Here is an 18,388-nt window from a genome sequence, read left to right on the forward strand (position 1 = left end):
ATCTAATAGTTACATAGATTTAACTAAAGAAAATCTTTTCTAACGTTGACTAAATAATACTCAACAAAACCAAAATAATAGATTGAAATAGATCAATAAAGTATTTTACCTATCGTTAGTTAAAAAAAAAAAAAAATCTAAGTAAAATGAAGTTTCCATTTCTAACCATTAAAGACACACCACCAATCTAGTTAGCTTGGTTAGTAGCGCGTCTCTCAGGAGAATACCTAAAACTTAAATAAGAAAATAGAACTTTATCAAATAGGTAAATACAAAATTTTCCTATGACAAACATTTGAAAGTTCATCTAATTACAAGGGACCTAACCTAACTACATACAAAAATATACCTACCTATAGAAAATGTCAATTAATTTAAATTTAATAATAATATCACAGCAAAACAGAATATTTTCTCCAAATGAAAATAAATAAATTAAATACCTATACAAGCTACAAAAAAATCTAATAGTTACATAGATTTAACTAAAGAAAATCTTTTCTAACGTTGACTAAATAATACTCAACAAAACCAAAATAATAGATATGAAATAGATCAATAAAGTATTTTACCTATCGTTAGTTAAAGAAAAAAAAAATCTAAGTAAAATGAAGTTTCCATTTCTAACCATTAAAGACACACCACCAATCTAGTTAGCTTGGTTAGTAGCGCGTCTGCCATGCAAGCGCTAGACCGCGGGTTCACTTTCCGCCCAGGGCAGATTTTATCCTGAACGGATAATGTTCGTTCTCAGAATGGCTGGCTTTCTGCTATCCTGTCTTCCTTCTCTCTTCGATTTCGGGACGATAAGACCCTAGCAGTTACAGTTCCCTCAAGCCTTCTGAAGTTAACTTCAAGTCAGCACTCCAGTCACTCTCAATCTGGCCGGGGGACTTTAAACATACCAGCCTGGATTTCCCTTGCTGAAGAAATAGCAAAAAGTTGAATGCGAAGGGCATCCACTCGTAAAATTTGTAGCCAAAACCAAATGTCAGCCCAAAGCAATCACCCTAGCTAGGGCTGATTGAGAGACTGACGAAAAACGCCAACCCCGTCCGTACACGGGAAAAAGGCGAAGAAAAAGAAGACTTCAGTCACTCTCAGCTAACCATGCTGACTCGAGCGGGAACACAAGTACTTTTCATACGCTGTGAATCCGCAGCCTTCTGAAGTTAACTTCCAGTCAGGACAGTCACTCTCAGCTAACCATGCTGACAACGTTGGGGCGCTGCGGTTCAGGTTGCTGGAGCGAATGGTTCCCGAGTCAGCACTCCAGTCACTCTCAATCTGGCTGGGGGACTTTAAACATACCAGCCTGAATTTCCCTTGCTGAAGAAATAGCAAAAAGTTGAGTGCGAAGGGCATCCACTCGTAAAATTTGTAGCCAAAACGAAATGTCAGCCCAAAGCAATCACCCTAGCTAGGGCTGATTGAGAGACTGACGAAAAACGCCAACCCCGTCTGTACACGGGAAAAAGGCGAAGAAAAAGAAGACTTCAGTCACTCTCAGCTAACCATGCTGACTCGAGCGGGAACATAAGTACTTTTCATACGCTGTGAATCCGCAGCCTTCTGAAGCTAACTTCCAGTCAGGACAGTCACTCTCAGCTAACCATGCTGACAACGTTGGGGCGCTGCGGTTCAGGTTGCTGGAGCGAATGGTTCCCCTGACTGGAGCGAGAATATCAAGTAGCTTTAATATGCTGTGAGTACGCAGCCTTCTGAAGCTAACTTTCAGTCAGCATTCACTCTCAGCTAACCATGCTGACTACGCTGGGGCGCTGCGGTTCATCCGGTTGCTGCGGTGAATGATTCCCCTGACTGGACGGAGCTAGGACGATATGCGGTGAGCTCTGCTGATGGTGCCCGCCGGGGGACAGCCGTTCCGACTTAATGTTAATGATTTGATCGTAGTAATAGGCAGTTGCGCTTGAGGAGGAGTAGAGATTGTTGTAGGCAGAGGCTAAAGCGGCTGTTGTAACGTCTGGGTGGGAGGAAGGGGAGGTGTAGCCACCGGAAGGGGAGGAAAGGGTGGTCGTTCGAGCTCCCGAGTAGGAGAGGATGGAGTCGGGGGTGGAGGGTGCTGGAAACAGAAAGGGAGAGGGAGGTTAGTGTCTGTTTGAGACGAATCAGAATGTTTCCGGGGAACACTGATTTGACCAACTCAAAAAGCTGTGAGACTGTGACCTAGTTGACCAAATTTATCCGGTTCCATTTGCCCCTGGTCCGGCCTCCTCAAGGGATCCGGAAATTATCAGCTCTATATTCCTCCAAAAAGGAAAATAAAAGGCTCCTAGGCTCAACTAGGGTCTGAACGCCCTGGCTAGGTCTACAATCTCCAATACTCCAATCTCATGGTTAATTGTTTGTTCATGCTCAGACGGACAGAAAAAGTAAGCAAAGTACCGAACGGTAATACAACTGGCGGTCAACTTACTTAGCTATACTTACTCTGATGATGGTCAAGCCTTTTGATCTTGCTCATGCTCATCTCGCTCTTACTGCCACCTTTCGGCTTGCGTTTTCGCGTCTGAAAATTAGGACAGAAAGGGTTAAAATTTTAATAAACGAAGTTCTAATTTTGGCAAGACAGAAGGGGTTGACATTTGAACGAAGGAGGTGTTTTCTAAGTTTAAACTTGAAAATGGTGGTTGGATGGAAGAGCTCCTTTAGAAGAACCCTGCCACTATAAATAAAGCCTTGAAAAAATCCCTTTACCCTTTATTGTGTCTTTCTTTTACCTCCATGACCTTTTATAATAATAATAATAATAGGTCTTATTTATACTGCTCGCATAGGACTGAAAAGTCCCTTTACTCCAGCAGTAGGCTACTACTATTATTGTGGTCAAATTCTCAATTTATATTGAGGATAAAATTCCATACCTCGGCTGGGATTGAACCCACGCCCTCCTGTTTACCAGGCGAGCGCCTTGACCACTACACCACCGAGGCAGGTGTTAAAGTCCCAGTAAAGTGTAAACTACCTATACATACTTTCAATGTACGACGGGTCTAACGTCACTGTATAACTGCTCAGGTTTTACCTTCCATTCGGCAACAAGCTACCTTCTCACATTAACCTCACCCAGCCTGAGTGGGGGGGGGGCGGGAAAATCTAGCAGCATACCATTACCCAGACGGTCACCCATCCGGATACCAACCACGCGCAACGTTGTTTAACTACAGTGATTAATCTAAAACTGGTGCATTCAACGTGCTACCGCCGCTGTCTCATATAGTAATGTCTCGTATTTTAACGAGCATTGAAAAAAAAAAAAAAAAATGCTGTGTCGTAAGGCAAATATCATTGAGCCAGCCTAGTTAGCTTAGTTGGTAGTGCGTCTGCCTTGTAAGCGCTAGGCCGCGGGTTCGATTCCCGCCCGGGGCGGATTTTATCCTGATGGGATAATGTTCGTTCTCGGAAACGGCTGGCTTTCTCCTATCCTGTCTTCCTTCTCTCCTCGATTTCGGGACGATAAGACCATAGCAGTTAAAGTTCCCTCTGTCAAACCTCTTAAAAAAAAAAAAAAAAAAAAAAAAAAAAAAAAAAAAAAAAAAAAACAAAAAAATAATTCTTTAATGATGGATGATCCATATTTGACAAACTATGCTGCAAATGTGACAATTCCTTGACAAACCATGTTAACAAACCATTGGGAATTGGGGAAAGTATTTCGTATTGGAATTTCTGGACACCCGTTTCAACCATATGGCAATGAGACGTCAGGGTTGAAGGAGATTTTACTGGAGTTAATTATCACCCCAAAACTGTTACGCTGATGTATTTGATCCCTGACGTCATCTAGCTAGCATTCTAGTAAGAAAAATTCTAGCATTCTTCTTCGACTCATTGCAGTCACAGGGATATTTTGGGTTGTGTTCTTAATTTTTTTGTAGTCAATTGATTATCTAAATGACAATAAAGTTGTGGTTAATACTTCAGTGTCGTCCAAAATTAAATAAGTACACTTCCGTGGAAAACAAGACAGCTTGTGCGCCAAATAACGAAACTGATGGATGAAATAGGCGTCCATCAAAAGTTGTAGAACTTGGAGAAAATCTCCATGATCATAACAGTTTAACATTTTCTCAGGATATCAGCACTCACATCCAGATCCAGATTTAAATCCCAAGTCCCATCACTTGCTGGCGGAACCCTTCTTAGCCTAAGGATGAAACGCTAAATTTTGTTCCTCCATCAACATGAATTTTGTTCCTCCATCTAGTCAATTCTAATTGTTTAAGAATTTTAATCGGATCAGGGACTTTGCCCTTCTGGATGTTATTCCTCCATCTAATCGTTTAAGAATTTCCAAAGGATCACGGGGTCTTTGCCCTTATAGTTGCCTCTGGGATAATGGATAGATCTGTCTGGTAACGCAATAGAAGTATGGAATGTGTTTTCTCTGACATTCTGTGACATTAGCCGATCGATGACTTGTATTTGTAGTGATTTGTTATGTTATGTGACTTATGTGTTATGCAGATTTGTGTCCTAATGAATTTTCATTCCTAGTACCTAACCTATCACTCGTGATTAGGTTATCTAGGGTATCAAGATGTCTTGCGAGTAAGCAATTAAAGAGCAGGTTACTTAAAAATAGAAGCATAAACTTGAACCTTTGAGCGCTAAAAAAAAAAGCAACCAATATTTTATTGATTCAAAACCTGGGTGGCAACTCATTACGTCTTATTTGTCAGTAAAACAAAAGCGAAAAATAAAGAAAAATAGTAATGAATACATTAATTAAAGAGCAGGTTACTTAAAAATAGAAGCATAAACTTGAACCTTTGAGCGCTAAAAAAAAAGCAACCAATATTTTATTTATTCGAAACCTGGGTGGCAACTCATTACGTCTTATTTGTCAGTAAAACAAAAGCGAAAAATAAAGAGAAATAGTAATGAATACATTAAGAAAAAGGAAAAAACCTTTTAGTCTACCAATACCTTTGAAAGAAAAAAGCAATTACACGGACGTGACTATCATCTCAAAAAGAAGAAAAAAAAAAGATATCCCTACCCTACATCCTGCATGGTCCATATACCCACCAAAAAACAACTAATATTTCACACGTTCCCAAGAGCCAAAGGTAATTACTACGTTTAAGCAAATAACATTCCTTTTAGTCTACCAATACTTTTGAAAGAAAAAAGCAATTACACGGACGTGACTATCATCTCAAAAAGAAGAAAAAAAAAAGATATCCCTACCCTACATGGTCCATATACCCACCAAAAAACAACTAATATTTCACACGTTCCCAAGAGCCAAAGGTAATTACTACGTTTAAGCAAATAACATTACTTTTAGTCTACCAATACCTTTGAAAGAAAAAAGCAATTACACGGACGTGACTATTATCTCAAAAAGAAGAAGAAGAAGAAGAAGAAGAAGAAGAAGAAAAAAAAAGATATCCCTACCCTACATGGTCCATATACCCACCAAAAAACAACTAAAGATATTTCACACGTTCCCAAGAGCCAAAGGTAATTACTACGTTTAAGCAAATAACATTAAAAGAGGGCGCCAAAAAAGGGGGAAGAAATTGAAATATATTGACACAAGTGCACTTGTCTCTGTTGAAGGACCCAAACAAATTGGTGGAGATGTCACACGTCCTATGCAAATAGAAAACAGAGCATGCAAACATTTGAAAACAAAAACACCTTGTGCCGGCCACTCACCAAAATTACAAAACCCATTTGACTTTGTAAAAAAAAAAATGTTCAGAAGTCACGTCAATTGTTTCAAAAAAGAGCTGTCACATAAATAAGCAGTGACCAGTGTCATAGGCCTAGGTTAAACGCAAAGAGAAGCTTTCACAATTTGAGCTGTGACAAGTGTTATTATAGGGTTAGGTTAAACACAAAATGGAGCTTTTCTTTTTCGTTGTCGTGGCTTCTGAATGATTGATAGAAATAGAGAAATAACTTTTACACTTCACATTTCTCTATATCTATCACAATGGACCTTCACAAAGTTACTGAGACATCAATCAAGATGTTCTGAGTAATTACCAAAAATAATAATAATAATAATAAAACTAAATCCGTCACCCACACGCATGCAAAACTCTATCAAACAGAGTCCCAACACTAACCTGTCGACGGGAAATTTTCTCCTCGACCGACGCCGCGGGCGGCCCACGCCCTCCGGCCGAATAGGGTGCCCCGATCAGCGCGCTTTTGTAGAAATCCCCGGGCCCGGGAGGCCCTGTGCCGCCGGCGCCAGAATTGGACGGCAATGACCCCGATGCCACTGGAAAAGGTGAACAGAGACGTGCAGGCAAAACAATGAGGACACGAACAACAGGGTACGTCAAAACACGAACACAGGAATGAAGGAAAAGCAGATGAGGATAAAACAATAAGGGAGATAAGGTAGTAAAGAATGAAGATGAGTGAGTAAAAGATGAAGCAGTAAAAGAAAAACAGATAAGGATAAAAGAATAAGGGATGGAGATATGAAGGAATAACAGTAAATGATGAACGACTAAAGGACGTACGTCAAAGCACAATCAGAGTAGATGGAGGATGAAGGAGTTAACATAAAGGATGAACATGAAAGAATAGCATTAAAGTTGAAGATGAAGGAATAGGAAGAAATGAGGATGAGGACAAAGATGACGGAGTTCAAATAAATTATTACAATGAAAGAAATAAAGGACAATTATGAAAGAGTAATAACATAGACGCTAAAGATATTGTCAAGACACAATCCGAACAATATGATAAAAGGGAATTGTGAAGGAGAAGAGGGAAAAGAATGAGTGGACAAAGTAAGGAAAAAAGGCATTGAGAAGAGAAAGGAAATACGGTAAAAACGATGAAGACACGGTACGGATAACCCGAAGGTAACGAAAAGAACGGAAATGGTAACGAAGATGAAGAAGTAAAGGATGAATATGAAGGAGTAACAGTAAAAAATGATGAAGGACTAAAGGACGTACGTCAAAGCACAATCAGAGTAGATGAAGGAGTTAACATAAAGGATGAACATGAAAGAATAGCATTAAAGTTGAAGATGAAAGAATAGGAAGAAATGAGGATTAAGGACAAAGATGACGGAGTTCAAATAAATTATTAAAATGAAAGAAATAAAGGACGATTATGAAAGAGTAATAACATAGACGCTAAAGATATTGTCAAGACACTATCCCAACAATATGACAAAAGGGAATTGTGAAGGAGAAGAGGGAAAGGAAAGAGTGGACAAAGTGAGGAAAAAAGGCATTGAGAAGAGAAAGGAAATACCTACGGTAAAAACGATGAAGACACGGTACGGATAACCCGAAGGTAACGAAAAGAACGGAAATGGTAACGGAAAATTTGGGGATGCAATACGCGATAAAGGACAAATTAATCAACGAACTAATTAAATAAAAGAGTAAAAAGAAAAAAAAAATCGACGAAATTTCTCAGTCAAAAAATCAACGAACATTTAAAAGTATTGAATACCTATGGAAAAAATGTATTTGAAACATTTGAAGACATTCGGAGAGATAATGTCCACAAAAACACTGTCTCTAGACTTGACTGGCGGGGTAAGATTTTATTTCAACGAACGGCTGGCAAAAACGGCTTTAGGGAACCGGGGATTTCTACAGCTCGGTGATTTGGTTAGGTCAGGTTGGGTTAGGTGTGAGGGAAAAGGTACAAACCGTATGACAGTTGTTAGAAGCATTTTTGTTGACGTGATTTTGTAGGTGAACGGTTTGAGGTCTGAAAGTCTAGCCTTGTGAAATTCTAACTACGCCCAAAGGGAAACGTCTTATTCGGAGAAGATCCCTACAAAATGTAGTCCACTTTGTAGTTGTATTACAAAGTGATCGTTTTGGAGTACAATTTAAAGTTAAACCCCGTGTTTCTTAAAATCGGAAAACGATAAATTGCGGACAACCTTATCACTAAATTTAGGGTTAGAGAAAGCGACATTGTCCGCAATTCGTTCCAAATAAGACGTCCCAAAGTAAAGTTTACATACCTGCTGACCTTCGCAAAAAGGAATACCACATTTTAACAATAAAATCGTTTGTACAGCCAGCCGAGCGTAACAGTTCCAGTCCAGGAAATTCCAGGAGGCGAAAAGCGAACAAAATCTTACCCCCCGAGTTAAGTTGTGTGATGTGTGCTTTCCAATTTAGAAAATCAGATATTACCAAACAAATTATTAAAGTTGTGGTAACAAATGTAAAGAAAATGTTAACTAGGCAACAAATTGCAACAAAGTCTTGCAACAAATTCAAAAACAAATACAATTTTTCTAAACTGGATCTATTTATTTAGGTTTTCATCCACACAGATTTTTCTAATCTTTAAAAACCACAACAATATGGCCCAACTCTTTTGAAAACCATTGGAAAACACACATGGGTTACAACAATTGAGCACAAAACAAGTTTAACATAAAATGTAAAGATAAAAAAAATGATTGAAAGAACAGTGACGAAACGATACCAGACGAGTTACATGTTATCCTAATGAAAAACGTATTATTGGAAAAGGTTAAAAGTGAAAACATTGATAAAATAACCACAGCTACTAATAGCTAGTATGGCTACACAAAAGAAATGGCCAAAAAAAGAAAGCACAGAACGTAAGTCCAACGAAAACTAGTTTGGGCTTTTGGACCGCCACAAAAAAATGCCCTAAAAAATTCCCCATGGGCACTAACCAATCGTCGTGGCTGTTTGACGAGGGGCCGATTCATTCCGTTCATTTTATGATAAAGGCCGCACGCGTTGCAAAGGTAGTGACCGGTGCCATCTCGGCGCCACAAGGGCGTCGAAATGGCGCCACAATTGACGCACTCGCGCCCCTCGGTGAAATATTCGATGTCTTCTACTGGAAGAGAGGCAAACAGGAAACGTGACATGATGAAGTATCCGGTAAAGGAAGTGGAAAAGAGTCTTCTAAAGAGGGAGAAAGAAAGATTAAATGAAGGCAATATAATGGCAACGAAGGCAAAAAAAAGGTAAATAAATAAAATTGAACTTTTAAAGAAAAGAAGTATGTCGGTAAAATCAATATGGGCTCAATAGTCAATAGTAGTGTAAAAGAGGTGCTTTAAGTAAAGTACTAATGTACCTACATTTATCTACCTAAAGAAATAAAAAGTTGACAACAATTACCTAAATAGATAGAACAAAAAAGAAAGTAAAAATACCTATCTGTTATCAAACTTTGCTGTTGAGTACCTACTTAGAAAGCAAAAAAGAATGGTAATAGAAAGTAATATTGAAATGATTGAAAGAACAGTGACGAAACGATACCAGACGAGTTACATGTTATCCTAATGAAAAACGTATTATTGAAAAAGGTTAAAAGCAAAAACATTGATAAAATAACCACAGCTACTAATAGCTAGTATGGCTACACAAAAGAAATGGCCAAAAAAAGAAAGCACAGAACGTAAGTCCAACGAAAACTAGTTTGGGCTTTTGGACCGCCACAAAAAAATGCCCTAAAAAATTCCCCATGGGCACTAACCAATCGTCGTGGCTGTTTGACGAGGGGCCGATTCATTCCGTTCATTTTATGATAAAGGCCGCACGCGTTGCAAAGGTAGTGACCGGTGCCATCTCGGCGCCACAAGGGCGTTGAAATGGCGCCACAATTGACGCACTCGCGCCCCTCGGTGAAATATTCAATGTCTTCTACTGGAAGAGAGGCAAACAGGAAACGTGACATGATGAAGTATCCGGTAAAAGAAGTGGAAAAGAGTCTTCTAAAGAGGGAGAGAGAAAGATTAAATGAAGGCATAATGGCAACAAATATAATGGCAACGAAGGCAAAAAAAGGTAAATAAATAAAGTTGAACTTACAAATTACAATTAAAGAAAAGAAGTATGTCGGTAAAATCAATATGGGATCAATAGTCAATAGTAGTGTAAAAGAGGTGCTTTAAGTAAAGTACTAATGTACCTACATTTATCTACCTAAAGAAATAAAAAGTTGACAACGATTACCTAAATAGATAGAACAAAATAGAAAGTAAAAATACCTATCTGTTATCAAACTTTGCTGTTGAGTACCTACTTAGAAAGCAAAAAAGAATGGTAATAGAAAGTAATATTAAGGAAACGTGACATGATGAAGTATCCGGTAAAAGAAGTGGAAAAGAGTCTTCTAAAGAGGGAGAAAGAAAGATTAAATGAAGGCAATATAATGGCAAAAAAGGCAAAAAAAGGTAAATAAATAAAGTTGAACTTACAAATTACAATTAAAGAAAAGAAGTAGGTAGGTTAGATAGAACAAAATAGAAAGTAAAAATACCTATCTGTTATCAAACTTTGCTGTTGACTTGTTGAGTACCTACCTACTTAGAAAGCAAAAAAGAATGGTAATAGAAAGTAATATTAGGAATGAACAAATCCTTTGGTAATAAAAGGAAAGAACAAATCTCAAATTTGATTGATCATACAAACATTCCATAGTAAGTGTGTAAGTTCTCACGTACCAAAACATTTGGTCCTTTGGTTTAGAAAGTCCACTAAAATTTTATCACCAGATTCTGATAAGATGATAACCAATTACCCATTAATCTCATTTAGATATCATTAACATTTCAAACAAATGCTCTTATCAACAACCCACTAATGAAATTAATCATGTAAATACCTTTTTGACGTCCTTTACCCTCCTTTTAGAATCTTTTAAACTTCTTAGAGAGGTCACTGATTTGTTGTACAAAAATTATGTGTCATAATAAATAATTAATTGACCTTTGTCTTTTCCTGATTTTCGAGTGATTATGTCATTTATTGACCATCTGTGAACGAGCAAACTCGTTTTAGGATCTTTTAAAATTCTTAGAGAGGTCACTGATTTGTTGTACAAAAATTGTGTGTCATAATAAATAATTAATTGACCTTTGTCTTTTCCTGATTTTCGAGTGATTATGTCATTTATTGACCATCTGTGAACGAGCAAACCGTAACATTTAGTTCAAACTTTATCTGGAAATTTTGAAATTTAGGGATGATTCCGTTAATCATGTTTCCAAACTATCCTTGAAATGTGAGTAATTCTTTAATGATGGATGATCCATATTTGACAAACTATGCTGCAAATGTGACAATTCCTTGACAAACCATGTTAACAAACCCATGGGAATTGGGGAAAGTATTTCGTATTGGAATTTCTGGACACCCGTTTCAACCATATGGCAATGAGACGTCAGGGTTGAAGGAGATTTTACTGGAGTTAATTATCACCCCAAAACTGTTACGCTGATGTATTTGATCCCTGACGTCATCTAGCTAGCATTCTAGTAAGAAAAATTCTAGCATTCTTCTTCGACTCATTGCAGTCACAGGGATATTTTGGGTTGTGTTCTTAATTTTTTTGTAGTCAATTGATTATCTAAATGACAATAAAGTTGTGGTTAATACTTCAGTGTCGTCCAAAATTAAATAAGTACACTTCCGTGGAAAACAAGACAGCTTGTGCGCCAAATAACGAAACTGATGGATGAAATAGGCGTCCATCAAAAGTTGTAGAACTTGGAGAAAATCTCCATGATCATAACAGTTTAACATATCCATCAAAAGTTGTAGAAATTGGAGAAAATCTCCATGATCATAACAGTTTAACATTTTCTCAGGATATCAGCACTCACATCCAGATCCAGATTTAAATCCCAAGTCCCATCACTTGCTGGCGGAACCCTTCTTAGCCTAAGGATGAAACGCTAAATTTTGTTCCTCCATCAACATGAATTTTGTTCCTCCATCTAGTCAATTCTAATTGTTTAAGAATTTTAATCGGATCAGGGACTTTGCCCTTCTGGATGTTATTCCTCCATCTAATCGTTTAAGAATTTCCAAAGGATCACGAGGTCTTCGCCTCTGGGATAATGGATACTTGGATAGATCTGTCTGGCAACGCAATAGAAGTATGGAATGTGTCATCAATGTCATCAGCTCCTGAAGAGTTTTCCTTAGATGACCGTCTGTGACATTAGCCGATCGATGACTTGTATTTGTAGTGATTTGTTATGTTATGTGACTTATGTGTTATGCAGACTTATGTCCTAATGAATTTTCATTCCTAGTACCTAACCTAAATAAGACAGCTAAGCAAATGAGAAAGTTTGGAATCCCAGAAAAGTTGATACGTCTAACGAAAATGACAGTTGAAGGATCAAGATGTAAAGTAAGGGTGAATGGAGAGGTTACACCATCTTTTGAAGTGAACTCAGGAGTCAGACAGGGAGACGGATTGTCCCCTATAATCTTTAACATAGCACTAGAACAAGCTTTAGAAGAAGTTAATAAGCTAGATAAAGGCATACACATAGGCAAGAAAATCAACATCCTAGCATTTGCCGACGATATCGTCATAATAACAGAAACAATAGAAGACCTTAAACTACTAACAAAAGTGCTGCTTGAAGAAACAAGCAAAGTGGGTTTAAAAATCAATGAAACCAAAACAAAAGCAATGCACCGTACTTTCACACCACTCTTATCATCGGGATATACTTCCACACTACCTTTATCGCCATATGTTGGTCCATTCTCTTTCCTTTGTTCCTTACGACCAGTACCTTTGCACCTTCAAAGCATTTTTGTCATCACTTAGTCCTTCACGAGTCCTTTTGGCTGTCACAATACCAACACCTCCACAGAATTTTCGACGTCCATCGTTCTTCACATTTCCTTTTGGCTGTCACTTCTAGGACCATTTCTGTTCACAGTTTCAACACCTCAACCAAGGTTGGTCTTTGGTCCTTCTGTCACTTTTGGCTTGTCAATATACTCACGCCTTCACAGAATTTTCGAAGTCCTTCGTTCTTCTTATTTCCTTTCGTCTGTCACTTCGAGGTTCACAGTTTTCAACATTTCGGTTCACAGTTTCAACACCTCCTGATAATTCCGACCTTTCAACTTCGCTTTTCACCCTCCTGTACCTTTGTCATCAAGAAGTCTTAGGTCATGCTGACAAGCTAGCTCAGTAGTCTTAGTACCGATTCCTGTACCTTTGTCATCAAGACATCCTTGGTGACCTAGGTTATATTGACATGTTAGTTCAGTACATCCAAATCTCTGACGTGACTTGCTAGAGTCGTGTTGAAAGAAAGTCATGTTCAAAGGCGAGTTTGATAGCGGTTTAACTGTATAGCTGTCGAGGTTTGTAGTGACAGGGGTTTTCAGTGACTCGAGGTTTTTACTGACAGGGGTTTCAGTGACTGAAGTTTGAAAGAAAGTCATGTTGAAAGGCGAGTTTGATAGGGGTTTAACTGTATATCTGTCGAGGTTTGTAGTGACAGGGGTTTTCAGTGACTCGAGGTTTTTACTGACAGGGGTTTCAGTGACTGAAGGTTTGTAGTGATGGGGGTTTTAAAAAATTGAGCTCTCCGTGAAACATTTTGGAGAAATAACAGATGGTTGGAAAAAAATGTTAGAGAAGGTACATGAAAGAGGGCGGATTTAGTGATTTGATTTCATTAATAAAATTCACAACTCATTGTAGGAAATTGGAGGTAAGTAGGCATACGAATACCTATAGATATCAATTCATATCAATGCACTTACGGACCTACTTATTTCCTGTGTACATATAAATTTTTGACAAATTTACATAAATTGGTTCCGTTTTTGGTGTTTTGACATCTCCACTAAAGGCAAAATTTTTCCACATGTGTTTTCGTATCTCCACCAAATTGTTTGGTGTGGATACCAAATTTTTTCTTCCCACTTCCTTGCTTTTTCGTGTCAAAGTACAAATTCTTATTTCAACATTGATTCATAAATAATAATAATAATAATGAAAAATAAGAGAAATAAGTGATTTTTTACATGTTTAAAGGTTTGTAGTGACAGGGGTTTTCAGTGACTCGAGGTTTTTACTGACAGGGGTTTCAGTGACTGAAGGTTTGTAGTGACAGGAGTTTTCAGTGACTCGAGGGTTTTACTGACAGGGGTTACAGTGACTGAAGGTTTTTAGTGATAGGGGTTTTTAGTGACAGGGGTTTTTTGTAACTGGTAAGGTGTCTAGTGACAGGGGTTTTTTGTAACTGGTAAGGTGTCTAGTGACAGGGGTTTACCCCACGAGTTTCCTGAAAGGTGTTAAAATTTTCTGGTGGAAAAATGACAACTGGTTTTGTCAACACTTTCATTCCAACATTTGCTAGGCAAAGTGTTGTTGTAGGTATCTACCTACCACTTTTTTTTTAACACATATATAAAATTGATGACTACAGCTTGCTAGTAAGAAGTGGGTGGAAAGTAACACTCCCTTCCCTTGGGAACATCTTGTAAATCATGTTACAGTTACAAAACCTCTTTCTCCTGTGAGGTTTTTGTCCTCTTTCTCTCAAAGGTCAAAACAACAATTAATTTTAAAAATTGGGCTCTCCGTGAAACATTTTGGAGAAATAACAGATGGTTGGAAAAAAATGTTAGAGAAGGTACCTGACAGAGGGCGGATTCAGCGATTTGATTTCATTAATAAAATTCACAACTCATTGTAGGAAATTGGAGGTAAGTAGGCATAGGGGTACCTATAGGTATCAATTCATATCAATGCACTTACGAACCTCCTTATTTCCTGTGTACATATAAATGTTTGACAAATTTACATAAATTGGTTCAGTTTTTGATGTTTTGACATCTCCACTTAAGGCGAAATTTTCGCACATGTGTTTTCGCATCTCCACCAAATTGTTTGGTGTGGATACCAAATTTTTCTTCCCACTTCCTTGCTTTTTCGTGTCAAAGTACAAATTCTCATTTCAACATTGATTCATAAATAATAATAATGAAAAATAAGAGAAATAAGAGAAATAAGTGATTTTTTAATGTTTTTGACGTCATAAACAACGCCTGTCTTGGGGCCTTCGGGCCGTCATTTCTGAGCTATTTATGATACCTTCTTCCCCAAGGACTCCTACAGGGTACAGGTCATTCAATAAATCTTATAGGGTGACAAACCATTAGGGGTGGGGGGGGGGTGAGAGCACTTTTGAAACACATAGTAAGAAAGGACCCACAAAATTAAGAAAAAAAATGATTCTAGTAGTTTTTTTTTTTTTCAAACCACGTGTAAGTGTGGGAAGGTTTTGTTTATTATTTTGTCAGATAGGTATTATTACTATTATATTTTCTAAATGCCGACAACCTTTTTTATTTTCTGAGGAATAGAGGTTCTCTAGATCTTTTTAATGTCATTAATTATGGCGTTTAATTGGGTATTTTACTACTTTATTAGAGTTTTAATTTCCACAGACAGTTTTTAGACAAACGTTCGCCTATATTTGGGGTTTCTAATGGTTGTTTTTTTGAGAATTATTACTTATTGTATGTAGAATTCGTGTGGGCGGTGACTGGATTAATGACCAAAAGCATGTGTGAAATTGCTGTGAGCTATGCGGTGTGTCGAAATTGGAAGCTCCTAAATAGCTTGAGCTGGTTTGTTCGGAATGTTCTTATTTTGGTTCGCTAGGAGAGTCTCACATAAATAAACACATAAATAATAATAATAATAATAATAATAATTAAAAGAAAGAAGAAAAAAAAAGGATTAGGTGTCAGAACTTTGTCTCGACTCAAGGATCAGTGCGGATAAATCAAAAACAGGTGTCACACATCAAGAAATGCTAGACCCAAAATATAGCCACACTAATGTAGAAAAATCACGTCGCGTGAGTTCATAGGAAGTCAGAAAGATATACCTACATAGTTCAAAGCTTTAACATAATATTGTAGGAAATTTCGTTCAGGACAGCCACACTACTATCACGTCACGTGACATGATGTGATGGTAGGGTGTTTTCTACATTTAAGCGCAAAATTAATTTTTCTGCAGCAGCAGACTCTGGAAGACCGCTTTACTATACCTAAGAAAGCATGGAATAAGTGAGTAGCCCAGTTCCAAAAGGGGACAAATCAAGTTTCTGGTGGTGCCAAAACTGGACATCTCGGAAGTTTGACCTTAATACAACTGATTAATGTCAACTTGTCATTAAAATCGGCTGCTTGTTTTAAAAGTTATTAGTTTTTCTTGTTTTCCTTTAAAAAAAAAAAAAAAATCTATCCGGAAGATGTCCACTTTTGGAATGGACTACTCACGTAAGAAAGAAATTAAATAAGTATACTTGAAATTGATAACATTCAAAGTAAAAATGCCAGGTTCACACTTACTTGCTGAAAGACTAGCGGAGGCGGAATAAGTGAGATTCGAGTTGGCCCCGCTGGTCCGATGGCTCCTACTGGGGGTGTTACTGTTGGTTGTGCTAGTGTTGGTACTGACAGGGGCTACCGGGCTGTACATGAGATCCCCGGGGTTGGTCGAATAGGGCGGCGAATTCCAGTCGGCTGCAGAGGGACAAAAAAGGACGAAAATGGGTTAGAAGTGTTAGAAGAGTGCTTCTCAAAGTTGTCGTCACCGCGGCACACTTTTCAAGAGTACTATCTTTCCGCGGCACCATAGTTTGAGAAGCACTGGGTTAGAACGTAGGTTAGACCGACCATCCGAACCCAACTAGAAGTGTTGGAAGAGTGCTTCTCAAAGTTGTCGTCACCGCGGCACTCTTTTCAAGAGTACTATTTTTCCGCGGCACCATAGTTTGAGAAGCACTGGGTTAGAACGTAGGTTAGACCGACCATCCGAACCTAACCCTTAAAATGGTCCAAAGCCAGCCTAGTTGGTTTGCCTTGTTCCGCCTAGGGTGAACGTCATTCTAAACAGGAAGGTTCATCCTAAACAGGTAAGGTTCATATTCGATTTCCGCCCAGGGCGAAGTATATCCCAAACAGGCAAGGTTCTTTTTCGGAACTTCTGACTTTTCCCCATCCTGTCCTCCTTCTCTTAGATTTCGAGAACAACTAGTATAAGTTTCATAATCATAAGACCATATTGGTGGTTTTACATTTCTCTTAGGTCTTTCATTAGAGTTAGTGTCATTTGAACTCTCATCTTGAATTTCAGGACTATCTTGTTCAATTTCTTGATGGTCCTTTTCAGGATTTGGATCAGATTGGCTATCTTGAATTGAGAATTTATCTTCAAAAAAGACAACATCTCTTCCAGTAACAATGTCTCTTCCGACTGGATCATATAATCTATAGCCATTTGGGCAATAACCCACAAACAGATATTTTTCTGATTTGGGTCCAAACTTTGTACAAAATTGTTTGGGCCTGTGAAGATAAGCTACACATCCAAATACACGCAACTTGGAAATATTTGGTTTGTGACCAAACCATAATTCAGCAGGTACCTTCCTTTCCAATGCAGATGTAGGACTCCTGTTAATAACATAACATGCAGCGAGACATGCTTCACCCCAGAGTTCTTTTTCATGATTTGACTCTGTTATCATTGCACGGGCCTTTTCAACTAGAGTTCTATTAAACCTCTCACTAACCCCATTCTGTTCAGGAGTATATGCCATTGTATATTCTATTTTGATACCTTTGTTGCTGCAATACCTTTTGAATTCATTTGATGAATATTCACCACCATTGTCACATCTTAGGCGACTTACCTTCAAATTGAAGTGAGTCTCAGCTTCAGATACATATTCTTGGAAGCATTGAAAAGCTTCACTCTTGTTTTGCATTAATTTTATCTGGGCAAAATGGCTGTAATCATCAATGAAGGAAATAAAGTACCTTTTCTCATTGAAAGTCTGTGGAGTGATTGGACCACAGATGTCAGAATGAATCAATTCTAAAGGTCTCTTTGCACGGATCCTTTCATTTTTATGTGGTACCCTTGTCTGTTTACTGATAACACAAACTTCACAATTTTCATTATTGTTTTTATTATCTAAGCAGATTCCATCTACCATGGTACACAATTTTTCCATATAGCCTTTGGACAAGTGACCCAATCTTTTGTGCCAGAGATTATTATCAATATTGCTTTCAGCAACCAAACTCTTGCTCATATCTAAAGGAAAGTTGAGATAAAAGAGCTTACCTTTCTTAACTCCCACTGCAATTGTTTCATTGTTCCTTTTGATAGTAACATTGTTACCTTTCATGACTGTTGTCATGTCCTTTTCCATAATCTTGTTGACTGAGAACAAGTTACATGTTAAATCGGGAACAAACAATACATCTTTCATTGTGATATTTGTAACAGTACCATCTACAATTGATTTGAGTGCAATGTCACCAATCATTGTTGCAGTTAAATTCTCATTTTTCTTTGCTACAGCAATTTGGACAGGGTTTTCCAAGTTTTTCAATGTACAGAACAATTTCTGATCATTACACATATGCTCGGATGCACCTGAGTCAATGACCCATTCTGTTGAACTACCTTGATCAGCACTTGCATCATTTGACATGAAAGTCATTTCTTTGTCCTTATTACCACTTGATAATGGTCTTTTGTTATTCACAAATTTCTTCTTGAATTTACAATCTCTCTT

General features: G+C 37.9%; 2 protein-coding genes across 2 annotated transcripts in view; both read right to left on the reverse strand.

Moving 5' to 3' along the window:
* The window catches only part of LOC103514055 (transcription factor GATA-4-like), a 37,174-nt gene that overhangs the window by 1,511 nt on the left and 17,275 nt on the right, over positions 1-18,388 (reverse strand). The window contains exons 4-5 of the mRNA XM_008478923.3: positions 16,149-16,322; positions 8,678-8,847 (exon numbers count right to left, since the gene is read on the reverse strand). Of these exons, the coding sequence (XP_008477145.1) occupies positions 8,678-8,847; positions 16,149-16,322 (344 nt within the window). The remainder of the gene's footprint in view (positions 1-8,677; positions 8,848-16,148; positions 16,323-18,388) is intronic.
* LOC113469428 lies at positions 1,382-2,656 on the reverse strand. Its single transcript, XM_026827108.1, has 2 exons — positions 2,452-2,656; positions 1,382-2,083 (listed from the first exon to the last, which is right to left on the reverse strand). The coding sequence occupies exons 1-2, from the start codon at positions 2,489-2,491 to the stop codon at positions 1,752-1,754; spliced, it is 372 nt and encodes a 123-aa protein (XP_026682909.1). The 5' UTR covers positions 2,492-2,656; the 3' UTR covers positions 1,382-1,751.

Source organism: Diaphorina citri, unplaced genomic scaffold (assembly GCF_000475195.1).
Source record: "Diaphorina citri unplaced genomic scaffold, Diaci psyllid genome assembly version 1.1 scaffold1073, whole genome shotgun sequence".
Taxonomy (NCBI): domain Eukaryota; kingdom Metazoa; phylum Arthropoda; class Insecta; order Hemiptera; family Psyllidae; genus Diaphorina; species Diaphorina citri.